At 39.1% G+C, this 13719-nt stretch overlaps 2 protein-coding genes across 2 annotated transcripts; one reads left to right on the top strand and one right to left on the bottom strand.

Moving 5' to 3' along the window:
* Positions 1 to 12: 12 nt before the first annotated feature.
* MOS11 (Protein MODIFIER OF SNC1 11) lies at positions 13 to 3341 on the bottom strand. The gene is made up of 4 exons (XM_078573899.1): positions 3009 to 3341; positions 755 to 823; positions 425 to 578; positions 13 to 264 (listed from the first exon to the last, which is right to left on the bottom strand). Exons 1-4 carry the CDS (start codon positions 3311 to 3313, stop codon positions 253 to 255), a joined length of 540 nt encoding a protein of 179 aa, XP_078430025.1. The 5' UTR covers positions 3314 to 3341; the 3' UTR covers positions 13 to 252.
* A 4107-nt stretch (positions 3342 to 7448) lies between these two features.
* On the top strand, positions 7449 to 12763 carry PDE149 (integral membrane TerC family protein). The gene is made up of 14 exons (XM_078573879.1): positions 7449 to 7748; positions 7844 to 7921; positions 9711 to 9844; positions 9923 to 9999; positions 10089 to 10176; positions 10257 to 10337; positions 10413 to 10469; positions 10666 to 10747; positions 11240 to 11289; positions 11418 to 11474; positions 11559 to 11637; positions 12059 to 12117; positions 12382 to 12439; positions 12549 to 12763. Exons 1-14 carry the CDS (start codon positions 7595 to 7597, stop codon positions 12638 to 12640), a joined length of 1146 nt encoding a protein of 381 aa, XP_078430005.1. The 5' UTR covers positions 7449 to 7594; the 3' UTR covers positions 12641 to 12763.
* The last annotated feature ends 956 nt before the right edge of the window (positions 12764 to 13719 follow it).

The following is a 13719-nucleotide window of genomic DNA, read 5'->3' as shown; positions in this document are numbered from 1 at the left end:
TGATAGGCGATATTTTCGACAAAAAAGCTAAAGATTTGACAATCGGCCCGGCTAGATAAAGGTTCAACCAGATTGCGCCCCCAAAAGTTGTGAAGAAATCAATTTAAAATGCCCCCCTACCAACCTGCACATTCCGCGAGGATTAGTGGAAATGGCCCCGTTCACCAAAATCAAGCCCACGCCCCTCAGCAGCGTAGTTAGTTCTTAGCTCTTGCTGTCGCGTTGACACCAAATAAGAAGAGAAAGCCGTCCTCACTTCGTTTCCTAATACATTTGCAAAAAGGAAAAAAAAAGGGCATTTAGAGATGAAACTTTTGCTATCCCTCTCTCTTGATTAAGATTAAGAGTATTTCTTTTTTTTTTCTGGAATTTAAAAGAGGGAAGAAGATTAAGAGTATTTCTCAAGATTAAGATTAGGACAGACCTTCCCAGATGGAACGGGCTGTGAGAATCTCGCCGCTCTGACCTTGCGCTTCTCCACTTCCATGGCGTCTGGAGCAGGAGCCTGCCCAAACCTTGCCAATCGGGCCTTCTTCTTCTCCTCTTCATCACTTGAGGGTTGCGTCGCCAGCCCAAACCTGGCATTATAATTCCAAAATTACTGTTTTTTCATCATATGTTTCTTTCATAGAACAAAGGGAGCAATTGAGGACTAAGAACATTTCTCCAGAGCATTTTTCAAGGAATAAGGATTAAGAACATTTTTTTAAAAGAAAAGAACATTTCTCCAGTGAAAGTGACGAGATGAACAAACCTTTCTGCCCTGGCCTTCCTCTTGAGCTCCTCTGATTTCCCCTGCACGGTAGGGCCCCCCATCCCAAACCTGCGCAAGAAATTATTCAAGTTAACTTGTTAAGAACACCAACAGTTCGACGAAGAACAAATGGAAAACGAGTCCAGGAATCGAAAAAGGAAAGAACTTTTGTGAAAAGGCCAATTTTCAACTTGCTTCATTCTGCAAGATTATTGTTGGATTTTCAACCACCATTTTCGCTGAATATAGACGAGAATGTATGCGGTTACAAAAAGACCTCTCTTAAACGCCGGTGCTATGTACTTCAATAGTAGCTCAATATTACTCCAAGGGTAAAATTGATCAAACATAAAAGACTATACGGTTCAAAATCAAAGTCATTGGAACTTGATGCACGCGGTCGTTCGTTGGTCAGGGAAAATATTTGGTGGGAACCCAATATAGTGCAAGGAAAATCAGTTTGAACCCGATACATGTCTGCATCGTATAAAAATACTCGAACACACATCCGAATAGCGATGTATAAGGACAACAATTGTCAAATTTACGGTGAAGAATTCAGCTCTTCATAGATCCGAAATAAGATGTTTTACATGATCCTCTCCCCGCAATATTCATCCTTCTGCACTTTTGTACTAAATCAGTAAAGAAACAATCTATAGTTGGTAATACTAGAACTAGTATCTTTCGTATAGAGCACTCTCTGCCTTTTGAGCGGTGACAACCTTCATCCTGTCTCTTCCTAATATAAGGTGCATTATATCTAGCATTGCCTTCTACAAGTTGGGACTATAGCATAATCCGCCTTGCATCATTTCTGCCCAAATGGAGTAGAAATTTAGATCCGAATTTTCCTTTCAGTAAATAGCATTAGAATGACGCAAATTATGCTGACATGCGAATAAATAAGAACAAATCGGTTTATTTTTTCGAAAAAAAATAAGAACTTTTCCGCTGATACCAATGGAGAAGGGGAAATTCACAGAAACTGGTAACAATCGTAATTTAAACTTCGGTATCCGAATTTTCCTTCTCTTTAATAAGAACTTATCCGCTGATACGAACGGAGGAAAGCACAAATTCACAGTAACTGACGACACAATCATGATTTAACCTTTGTCATTAAAATCCATCCGAAGCCGACCAAATGATTTGGCGGTTGCACTTGAATCAAGGGGAGGCAATTCATCTAGACAAGGGATTCAAGGCATGGAGCAACCCAGCGGGAACAAAATCAATCTGGCATCTTTTTTTATTAAATTCCTGTTTCTCGGAGCTTTCATTGACAATTTTTTTTTTTGAAGAAAGACATGGAAGCAAGATGATCGAATTATTTAACAGAAATGGGGTCTCTCTAATAGTTCAAAAAAAAATTAACAGAAATGGGGAGCAGCCATAAAAAGGTCAATTTTTAGAATTTTTTTGACGAATTTGGATCTTCATGAAGTTATGTTAAAGCTATTTTTCATGGCTACTCCCCAAAATTCACCCTCCGATCTTTCACAATTCGGATGCGCCATCGTAGAAAGAAGCGGTGTTGATGATGGGGTTTGAAAAAGAAAGGCGTTTCCTCGAAAATCCAGATACATCTGTTATCATTCTCTTATGAAATACAAACATTTTTTTTTGATAAATCAAACGTTCACACATATTCTGAAAAATGATATTTCAGGTTTGCCACTACATATGTAGCACAAAAACTGTTCAATAACGGCAATCATAAGGCAATAAACCTCATGGGTCCCCAAAAACCAAGGAAACCAACGCACGTGGTTTTGAAAGGCATCAAAAGGCGAATTTTCTAAGACGATTAACGCAATCCCACTTCAAAAACGCCGTATGAGCGCATTTCTCCGTACAAGTCTCGTTGGTTATTAAGAAGACTCGGGCAATGAGTTGAACCTTGTAATTTCTAGTTTACAAAATTCAAGTGGGTACAGACGGCAATTCTAATTACTCAAGCAATCATATTACTACACTACCCCGGTAATCACAGAAACACACACCAAAACATATATTTTGCAAGATAGAACGATCCAAAAAAACCAACAATCTGACTATAATAATGGCACTGAAATACACCCTCGCGACACCCCAGTTTCCAAATCTATAACACCTGAAACAACCATGCATCTCAATCACCCCAACACATTCTTTTTAAAGAAAGACCAACCAAATAAACCCCACGAATCTGAAGTTCCTCCACTAAAAGATAACACACAAAAGACGCCAAAAATCAACAGTTTGCGCTAACCTTTCCGCCCTGGAGCTTCTTTTTTCCTCTTCTGAGAGGCGAACGGGCATCCCGAACCGCTCCGCACGTTGAAGCTTCTTCTGGAGATCGGTGGCAAACCCAGAAGCCGCGGCCTTCGCCGCAGCTGCCGCAGTGGGAGAAAGCACAGCAACGGTCTCCGCATCTTGCAATTTACCCTCTTTGGTGTCGATTACAAGCCCCTCCTCCATCTTCCCTGCTTCTCCTTCCCCTTGCTCGACTAGGGTTTTCTCTGCTACAACGTCCTTCTCCGCGCCGACCCCCTTTCCCTTCGCCTCCATCGCCATGGCCGATGTGAAATTGTATACCTCTTCTCGCTGTACTTTCGATACAAAAATCGACTCTTTTTGAAGATAATCTTGAATGACAATAATACCCTTTACTTGCTCGTTATAATTGGACGGAACGGAACGGAACGGTGATCGGCCAGTCACCCGTTACGGGGTTTGCCGTTTGAACGGAACGGATGATGGGACGGTTATATACATGTGCATAGGGTTTGACGGTCCCGGTTTGGTCCGGGTTTTTAGCATAGACTTAAACCTTACCTAAACTTCGGTCGGGTTCTGGTCCGTTCTTGTTCGGTCCCGGTCCTTTCCAGGTTGACTTGTCAATGTCAAAGTCAAAGTAGAAAATTTATGTTCATAGTAATGTTAAATATCCTCTACATCAAGCGGTTGCCCACAGATAGTTAAATATATTGTGTCTTCGGTGAACTCAATAGAAACCTGTCCGTCAAGTTAGATTTGTTATTTTTAGAATTTTATAAAAAAATATGAAATAAATATCAAATAGTATACTTTCGGTTCCAGTCTGATTTTACCCTTGCACCTAAACCTGTTTGACAAACCGGTCCACCTTCAAATGGAGGACCTATGGTCCTGGTTTGGTCTGGTCAAACTGGTCCTCAGTCCTAAATGTCCTACATTACTTGTGAAAAATCACCGCCACCTGATGACGGAACGGGACAGTATGGAAGTCCCAAAGGGCAGGACAGATGATTTATGATGGTTAGGGACTGAACAAATGAAGAACGGCCATCTGTCCAACTAGACTGAGCTGAGACCGCCGTTACACCAATTTAAGATCAGTCGGCTGGTTTGATTTCAGTATGGGGGATCCAACCGGACGTAGGCCAGATATATTTATTAAATTACTTATGTCCCAAAATATGATAAAGTTACAAGTTAGAGAGTATTTTACTGCAAGGCTCAAACTTGTCTATTGCTTACACTCTGTGCAGCTATGATTATTGATCCATTGAAGCCTACCCATATGTTCATGCCAGATTTTAAGAAGCAGGTGATACATTGTGTATTTCTATGAAAAGATGTACGGCACCCACGATTCCCAATAGTGAGTTGTTGGCATATCGGGCGTAACAAATTCTTATTATGTTATTGGTTTTTAAAGGGGCCGGCTTATGAGACAGGCATCTCTGTGACCTGATAACTAGTATCACACCCCGCCCAGTTCTATTAGCAGGCACCTTCTCTTGCAAAACTTTAAAGGGTATCTCATGGCAATTTTGTTGCCTGTGCAGCCCATTTTGATATTGTTCTTTTTTTTCAGTTTGTCTTGTCTTTTCTATGGTTTTTTTTAAATTAAAGTATTTTGTATGGTATAATTTTTAGGTTTCTTTAGCTTTGAGTAGACCTCAGTTATGTAATCACTTGACCTGATAACTAGTATCACATCCCGCTCAGTTCTATTAGCAAGCACCTTCTCTTGCAAAACTTTAAAGGGTATCTCATGGCCAAATTTTGTTGCCTGTGCTGCCCATTTTGATCTTGTTCCTTTTTTCAGTTTGTTTTGTCTTTTCTATGGCTTTTTAAAAATTAAAGTATTTTATATGGTATAATTTTTAGGTTTCTTTAGCTTTGAGTAGACCTCAGTTATGTAATCACTTGACTTGATAACTAGTATCCAAGAATAAACCAGAGATGAAGTGAACAAAGACTTTAAAATATCACCTTGGTCCATGCGATGAACCACTCAGACGGTAGTGTAAAGTTACATCTACTAAGTACATGCAATTTGTATGTTTACGAAGTAGTTCCTTCTATACGCAAGTTAAGTGCTCCAATAATTCCCATTTTTATAGCAGGATGCGAGGTCGTCACTTTTGAGAATATATTAATATGACTTTTAAAATATTGTGTTTATAAGGCTGATAATGAATACAAAAAGGATGATGCTGAAGTGGACGACGACAAAGACTGACAAATTTGTCATCAGTTTTTGGTAGTATATATCTTCATCTGTGTCTTTTCCCATGTTAGAGTCTTTAATCATGGTGTGTTTTGCACGTCTTTTACTTTGAATCACTGAAGTGATGTCTTTATGATGTCATGTGAGATGCGGTGTGACAAGCTAATGTAGCCAAGCCAGGCAGCACCATCTAACACATGCCACAAGTAGTGGAACCCCCATAAAAATGGAAGCTTTTTTATTTTAAAATGGACTTTGCTAAAAACTACCATAGCTCGGCTGCCATAATCATTCAGCAATCATGTTTGCTAAATACAATATGAGCTTGACAACCAAGTTGTACCCAAGAGCTCATCGGAACAAACTCCATGATAGTGCATACACTTACGAAAGCATTACACTCAAAGGCCTTCCACAAACATATTTTTCACATGGGTTTGAATGGTCCACGATGATGTGTATTTTTTTGCAAAACATTATTCCTTGTATGGGAAGTACATGCCAAGTTTTTCCTTTATTTTGACTTTGTACTTTGACTTTGATATTGACTAGTAAACCTAACCAGACCGAAACCTAACTGAACTTGATGCCCGGACAGTCCAACCCTAACTGCAATCATGGGGAATTCCATTCAAAGCCATGGATGACGAACACGACTAATCTGACAATCTATGACTCACTAAAAGAGTGTTTCATTGTTCAGCCCAATATACCATCCAAAGATGTGTGAATAATTATTTCTGAAAAGTTAATTAGCGTCCAGTTTGGGATGATATCTAGACAGGACGAAAAAAATTAGGAGGATGGTCCCCTTATTGTCCCCTGTAATTGTTAATGCAATGCTAATCACGTAACTAGAGATATCTTACTCCCACCACCCATAATTTTTTTATTGTCTTTTTAAATTAGAGATTTCTTATGCACGTGAGAACCGACTTGTGTACCCTGTTCGTTGCACGTGCGGAATAATCAAACCCCCCACGATATTGTTGTGGACATGGAGGTTTCTCTCTCCCTTCTCCATATTTTTCTCATTCTCTCTCTCTTTCTCTCTCTTTCTCTCTCTTTCTCCCTTTCTATCTCTCTTTCCATCTCTTTCCCTCCCTCTGATTTTTCTCTTTCTCTCTCAACCTCTCTTGCTTTCTCTCTTAACCTCTCTCTTTCTTTTCTATTTCTCGACCAACCTCTCTCGCTTTCTCTCTTAACCTCTCTCTCTCTCTTCTTTCCCTCTCTTTCACTTTCTCGCTCAACCTCTCTCTCTTTCTTTCCCTCTCTTTCGCTTTCTCTCTCAACCTCTCTCTCGCTCTCTTTCTTTCCCTCTCTTCACTTTCTCTTTCAACCTCTCTCTCTTTCTTTCCCTCTCTTTCACTTTCTCGCTCAACCTCTCTCTCTCTTTCTTTCCCTCTCTTTCTCTTTCTCGCTCAACCTCTCTCTCTCTTTCATTCCCAATCTTTCACTTTCTCGCTCAACCTCTCTCTCTCTTTCATTCCCAATCTTTCACTTTCTCTCTCAACCTCTCTCTCTCTTTCATTCCCAATCTTTCACTTTCTCTCTCAACCTCTCTCTCTCTTTCATTCCCAATCTTTCACTTTCTCTCTCAACCTCTCTCTCTCTTTCATTCCCAATCTTTCACTTTCTCTCTCAACCTCTCTCTCTCTTTCATTCCCAATCTTTCACTTTCTCTCTCAACCTCTCTCTCTCTTTCATTCCCAATCTTTCACTTTCTCTCTCAACCTCTCTCTCTCTTTCATTCCCAATCTTTCACTTTCTCTCTCAACCTCTCTCTCTCTTTCATTCCCAATCTTTCACTTTCTCTCTCAACCTCTCTCTCTCTCTCTTTCATTCCCAATCTTTCACTTTCTCTCTCAACCTCTCTCTCTCTTTCATTCCCAATCTTTCACTTTCTCTCTCAACCTCTCTCTTTCCTTCTCTTTAACTTTCTCTCTCAACCTCTCTCTTTCCCTCTCTTTAACTTTCTCTCCCAACCTCTCTCTTTCCCTCTCTTTAACTTTCTCTCTCAACCTCTCTCTTTCCCTCTCTTTAACTTTCTCTCTCAACCTCTCTCTTTCCCTCTCTTTAACTTTCTCTCTCAACCTCTTTCTTTCCCTCCCTCTTTCTCCCTAACCTCTCTCTCTCTTGCTCCTTCTCTCTTTCTCTCTCTATCTTTCCCTCTCTCTCTCTCTCCCTCTCAATCCCTCTCTAGTCTCTATTTCATACGCTTTCAATACCTCTCTCTTGCACTCTCTTTCAATCTCTCTCTCTCTCTCTCTCTCTCTGTTCTTTCTCTCTTGATAACACACTCTCGATCATCTTCTGGCTTAGCTTTCGCGCGCTCCGAATCTGCAACGGCCAGCGCGATGGGGTGGGCGTCTGCCGTCGTCCATCAACCCCAACAACACGGCGGAGTTCCGCTGAAGCTCTCTCGACGATCTCACTCTCCATCTCGCACCCGCTCGCTCGAGCTTGCTCTCATCCGCAATCATCCACGAATCGCTTCAATTTCGCTCACCCGTATGAAATCCCTCGCTGATCTCCATTGGGTCTTTGTAAATTCCGGCCCTTCCTCTTCTCTGAGCTCGATTCGATGTCGGCGTTGCGGGTTTCAGCTTGGAGCTGTCGTCGATCGCCCGGCTCTCGGCTTTACTGTTCTCCCAAGATCGACGTGCCCGAAACTGTGCAGGGAGGTCGGAAATTTTCTCTTTTATGGTATTTAATTGCGGAATTCTTCATCTGAGCATTCCTTGTCTAATTCTGTGACGTTGAAATCTTTGTTGAAATCAATCTCTAGACGATGCCCGCTCAACTCTGATGATTTTATTCTTTCCATGGGCTCTGATGATACGAAAATCAATATTTATTATCTTTTATATAGAGTCTGACCAACGGTTAATTGATGACATGATAATTTGAACAGCCTTGGTTTCATTTAACACATGGAAGAATCTCTTTTGAACGAACATAAAACCTCTCTCAGGGGTTTGTTTTAAGATGACGGGAAATACTCTTTACCAACTTCAATATTAAATGCCTATGACAGAATTATATTGTTACTGGCTGGTTATGAAATCGTGGATCCTTTTAAATGTGATTTCTCTTTGAGAAGGAATGAAATCGGTAATTCTTGAGTTTATATAGCGCTAGCTGATATTAACTGAAAAAAAAGGAAAATTAGCTTTCTCAATGGTCACGAGACTTGTGCCTCAGTTGAAGTCGAACGTATCTAAAAATGCAGACTAAGAAACCTCACATCTGTTATCAAGAGCCTATGTTTGACGAGAATGTAGCAGTTTAATTACATCAGAAGGCCTTTGCGCCAAAGTATGGTATGAACTTAATTCCTAATCCATCAAGATGGATGCTTTAAGAATCATAATACTGTGCACAAGAGATTAAGCATAAAGGTATTTCCTGAACGAGTGGTCCCTGCAAAAGGATCCATATTATATCCATCATTTCTCTGATTCTTGAATTTTTTTTTCTTGTCTTCTCCCTCCGTCTCCTTTTTCTTGAATCATCCCCTTCTAAATCTTGATTCTTCCTTTCTTCAATCCCCCTATCTCTCGATCTCTCCTTATCTCCACTTTTAAAATCACGGATCCTAACTCTTTCATAAGCCTAATTACTTCTAACTGCCCTGACAGCTGCGTGCGCTGTGCATGTAATTTCTGCTTCGTGTTAGAATATGACATCATTCCAAGAATTTGGCGAGAAATACGATCGATATTTGTCCTCGACAATGTCGAATGTTGCAATATTGTTCACAATTAGAAAATAATTGGAGATGAATGAGAAGAGTACTAGAAGAATGAAGATAGGATTTCAGGAGAGCTCCTTGATTTCTCCTTCTGGTTGGCAGGCCCGATCCTGCTCCCCCAGCCTTCTGCCTTCTCTGGCAACCAAACTTCTTGAAAAAGCTTGATATGGCTTATTTCCCGCTTCCTTTTATTTATAACAGATCTGGCACGTGCATGGTCAACGTAGGTCTTCTCACAGGTTTCTCCTCTTCTTCCTTTGATAATGCTTGGAGAAGATTTGTTGCGTATCAGAATATCTTTCATGTCAGCCAAAAACCCAGTGCTTTGATATACTTTTCCATGTTGATGGAGTGATCGTTTCATTACCTTTAAATCCTCTAACAAATATCCTATATCAATTATTCTTGCGTTTATCTGTATTTTACTTTGTTTATCTAAGTGGTAATTTTGGTGCTTTGTTTATCTAAGTGATAATTTTGGTGCTTTGTTTATCTAAGTGGTAATTTTGGTGCTTTGTTTATCTAAGTGGTAATTTTGGTGCTTTGTTTATCTAAGTGGTAATTTTGGTGCTTTGTTTATCTAAGTGATAATTTTGGTGCTTTGTTTATCTAAGTGGTAATTTTGGTGCTTTGTTTATCTAAGTGGTAATAGTTAAATCCCCTAACAAATATCCTATATCTATTTATTTGAATATTCTTGTGTTGGCATTGATTTGAAGGTCAGGAAGGGCCTGGCAGAGGTGAGAGTGAAAGTGAGGCATCCTTGAGTTCGTCGTCTGTCAGCTATTCAACTGCATCAGGAAAAGAGTCTGAGCACGATAAAGGATCTCTCATTAGAGCTGTCATTTTCTGGGTAAGTCCTGGTTTTGCAGAATCCCCTTTTTTCATGAAGTTTCCGGGGATATTTTATGTTTTCCTACTCTTTTTACAGATTTCAGCTGCTGTTGTTTTTGGTATTGGTTTGGGCGTGAAGGAAGGGGCAGAGAAGGCGTCAGAATATTTTGCAGGGTAAGAAAAATATAAAAATTTGCTCGGGAAACATACAGTTATTCTCGCATTGTGGTTTTTAATTTCAGTAATTTTTTTATATTTTTCAGCTACATTCTCGAGAAGAGTTTGTCCGTAGACAATCTCTTTGTCTTTGTCTTGATTTTCAAATATTTTAAAGTTCCTCTTCCGTATCAGGTGATTATTTCACTTTTTTTCTTCCTATTATCCTGAATTGGCCTAAAATACATCATCCTAATTAAAAATATTGGATCAAGGGCCGTGTTCTGTCGTACGGCATTGCCGGAGCCGTTGTTTTTCGTGCAATAATGATCCTGCTTGGAGCAGCTACCCTTCAGGTTTGTATTCAATCTCTTTTGTTTGCGATCAATCTTGTATTCCCTTGATGTTGATAAAATAACTGTGTTTCTTAGAGTTTTGAGGCGGTTAACTTGCTGCTGGCAGCGATTCTCATTTACTCTGCATATAAGGTGAACTTTATTTAGTAATATTAAGGCGAGTTTTATTTTGTAGTTTTATTCTATGTTGTTTGCATTTATCTCTCTATTATTCTCCCAAATCATGCAGATGCATAAATTTTTTTACGATTTTTAAGTTGGTTACCAGTTTGACGAGATTTACCCATCCAGTCTCAGGACAATTTGACACAGATGTCTCATGTTTCAGTTGTTTACAGATGAAGACGAGGAAACTGATCTGTCCAATAACTTTATTGTGAAGACGTGCCAGAAGTTCATCCCTATCACATGTGAATATGACCCCAATCTTTCCTTTTTGTTTATATTCGTAATTTGTTTATAATCTTTGAATAATGGACGGCAGTGTAGTAATTATTACAAAGCTTGGCCTTGAATCCGCGCAGCCAAGCTTTGTAAGAAACGTTTGTCGAGCATTTTTTTTTCAAAAAAGAAGTGTTGGTCAAACTTTCTGATTTCACACATCAGACAGAAGAGATCATATCAGAATTGAATTGACAGTTTAGCAGCTCTGAAAAAGGGAAGTTCGTACAAATTGTGTCAGACTGATCTGACACCAGTGACAGGTTTTCAGGCAAGATAACTGGCTGCTAACGGTTGAATCCAATTATTATAATGCCCCCTAAGATAAAATAATATTAAATGATATGAGACGATCGGCTCATTTCCTTTTAGGCCAAATTAGAAAAAATGTTCATCTGCTGAAGGTTTTGCGTACAGCGAGAATGCATCCCTTTGAATTATGTATTTTTTTTCTTATGCAGCATATTATGACAGCGATCGGTTCATAACAGTACAAGATGGTATACAGAAAGTGAGTCCCTGCAGTTTTTAGTTTCCACTTTCCATTCGTTTTTAAGGTTGCAACTCTGATTCAAGATGTGATTGATTTGGCACCGTAAGTTACATGGCTTTAAATCTTGACTTAAAATGATTTGCCAGGCAACTCCTTTGCTGCTAACGCTGGCTGTTGTAGAACTCAGTGACGTGGCATTTGCTGTTAGTCCCCTCCTATTTCATTTTAATCTCAATCTGGTCGTGGGTATCTGTTGACCTAATCATGGTTTTCACCTTCTCATTTAGATCGACTCAATTCCAGCTGTCTTTGGCGTCACGAGAGACCCCTTCGTAGTGTTCTCCTCAAATATTTTTGCCATCTTAGGTAAACTTTTTTGATGTTGCATTTACTTGCGGCAAACTAGTCATTGTTACAGTCTTCTTGGTTTTTTCAATTTTCATATGTTTAGCCCGAAAATTTCAACATTTCAACATATGACACAATTCTTTTAGCCAACTTTTTTTTTTCAAAAAATTAAGATCACCCGAAAAAGGTGATCAACCTGGAGCTATGAAAATAGATAACCGTTCGATGACCGAAATTGCCCTCCCTTCACCCCCTTCTAAACTAATATGCCATAAGAGACTGTACGTCATTTTCAAAAAAATATTGAGGCCGACCTCCCCTTAAACACCACTTCGTTGCAGTGCAGCCAGATTGCCCATAGCACTACGTGAAGCCTTCAACATTGTGGTTTGATGAAAACACGGTTAACTGACATGGAATACTTCGAACAATTTTGCAGGTCTAAGATCATTATACGTTTTGATCTCCGAGAGTATGGGGGACCTTGAGTATCTGCAGGTGAAAATACTTTGCATTTACTCGTCCGTGTGTTTGCTATTTTTCTGATCTCCTGTTCACAATTACTGTCCTAAAATAACCAGGCAAATTTATTTTCATCTTAATCGGAATTGCTAACTAGAGTGATGACACATTCCTCCAATCTGTGAGGAACTCCATGTATTAAATAATGCTTATGATTACACTAGAAGTCCGAAAAAAATACTGTCCAATTAAGTTTCAAAACATGATTTATGAATTTTTTCTGATTTCTCAAAATTTCAGCCTGCCATTGGTCTGGTTCTTGGGTTCATTGGGTCCAAGATGATTCTTGATTTCTTTGGTAAGCTGCCCACTTCCCCTCATAAGTTTTTTTTTGAAAAGACTTCCCCTCATAAAATAAACGCGCTATTCTCATTTGTCCACGTGGCATTGACCCCGTTGACCTGCAGGGTACCACGTGTCAACGGAGGTTTCTTTAGGGGTGGTTGCAGCCACTATCGGCTCCGGCATGGTGCTGAGTTTCGTCAAAAAATCCGATTGAGCTTCGGCCGCCATCACCAAATTAAAATCGGGGTCATATTCAAATTAAAAGTCCGTATTTTAATATAAATGAAATTCATATACGCCTTTCCAAAGATGGGAGAAGGGATAATTATTTTTTTGATTGGGTCCCTCGCTCTGTCTGATTTTATATTTTTTATAAAAAAATGGAAAAATTCGACACATACGACTGCAATTTCCAGGAAAAACTGTTTCCTTGGCTTACTGATAAGATGGAATGATTCTTTGAATAAAATAATGAATAGGAAATTCCTTGCCCTACAAATTAAAAATCCGTATTTTAATATGAGGGAAATTCATATACGAGTTTCCAAAGATGGGAGAAGGGATAATTACTTTTTTGATTGGGTCCCTCGCTCTGTCTGATTTCATATTTTTTTACGCAAAACTGGAAAAATTCGACACATACGACTGGAATTTCCAGGAAAAACTGTTTTCTCGGCTTGCTTATAAGATGGAATGATCCTTTGAATCAAATAATGAATAGGAAATTCCTTGCCTAACAAATTAAAAATCGGTATTTTAATATAAAGGAAAGTCATATACGCCTTTCCAAAGACGGGAAGAAGGGATAATTACTTTTTTGATAGGGTCCCTCGCTCTGTCTAATTTTATATTTTTTACGAAAAAATGAAAAAATGAGACACATACAACTGCAATTTCCAGGAAAAACTGTTTCCTTGGCTTACTGATTAGATGGAATGATTATTTGAATCAAATAATGATTATGAAATTCCTTGGCTTACATTAAAAGTCCGTATTTTAATATCTTTTTTGATTGGCTCCCCCATTCTGTCTAATTTTATCTTTTTATGAAAAATGGAAAAATTAGATACACACATATATGCCTTTCTAAAGATGGGAGAAGGGATAATTACTTTTTTGATTGGGTCCCTCGCTGTCTGGTTTTAAATTTTTTACGACTGCAATTTCCAGGAAAATCTGTTTCCTTGGCTTACTTATAAGATGGAATGGTTCTTTGAATAAACTAATGATTAGGAGTCTATAGGAAATTGATATACGTCTTTCCAAAGATGATAAAAGGGATAATATATCTTT

This window comes from Wolffia australiana, chromosome 1 (assembly GCF_029677425.1).
Source record: "Wolffia australiana isolate 7733 chromosome 1, ASM2967742v1".
Classification (NCBI taxonomy): Eukaryota; Viridiplantae; Streptophyta; class Magnoliopsida; order Alismatales; family Araceae; genus Wolffia; species Wolffia australiana.
The sequence above is the reverse complement of the archived record's forward strand: the minus strand, read 5'-3'. Positions and strand labels throughout refer to the sequence as shown.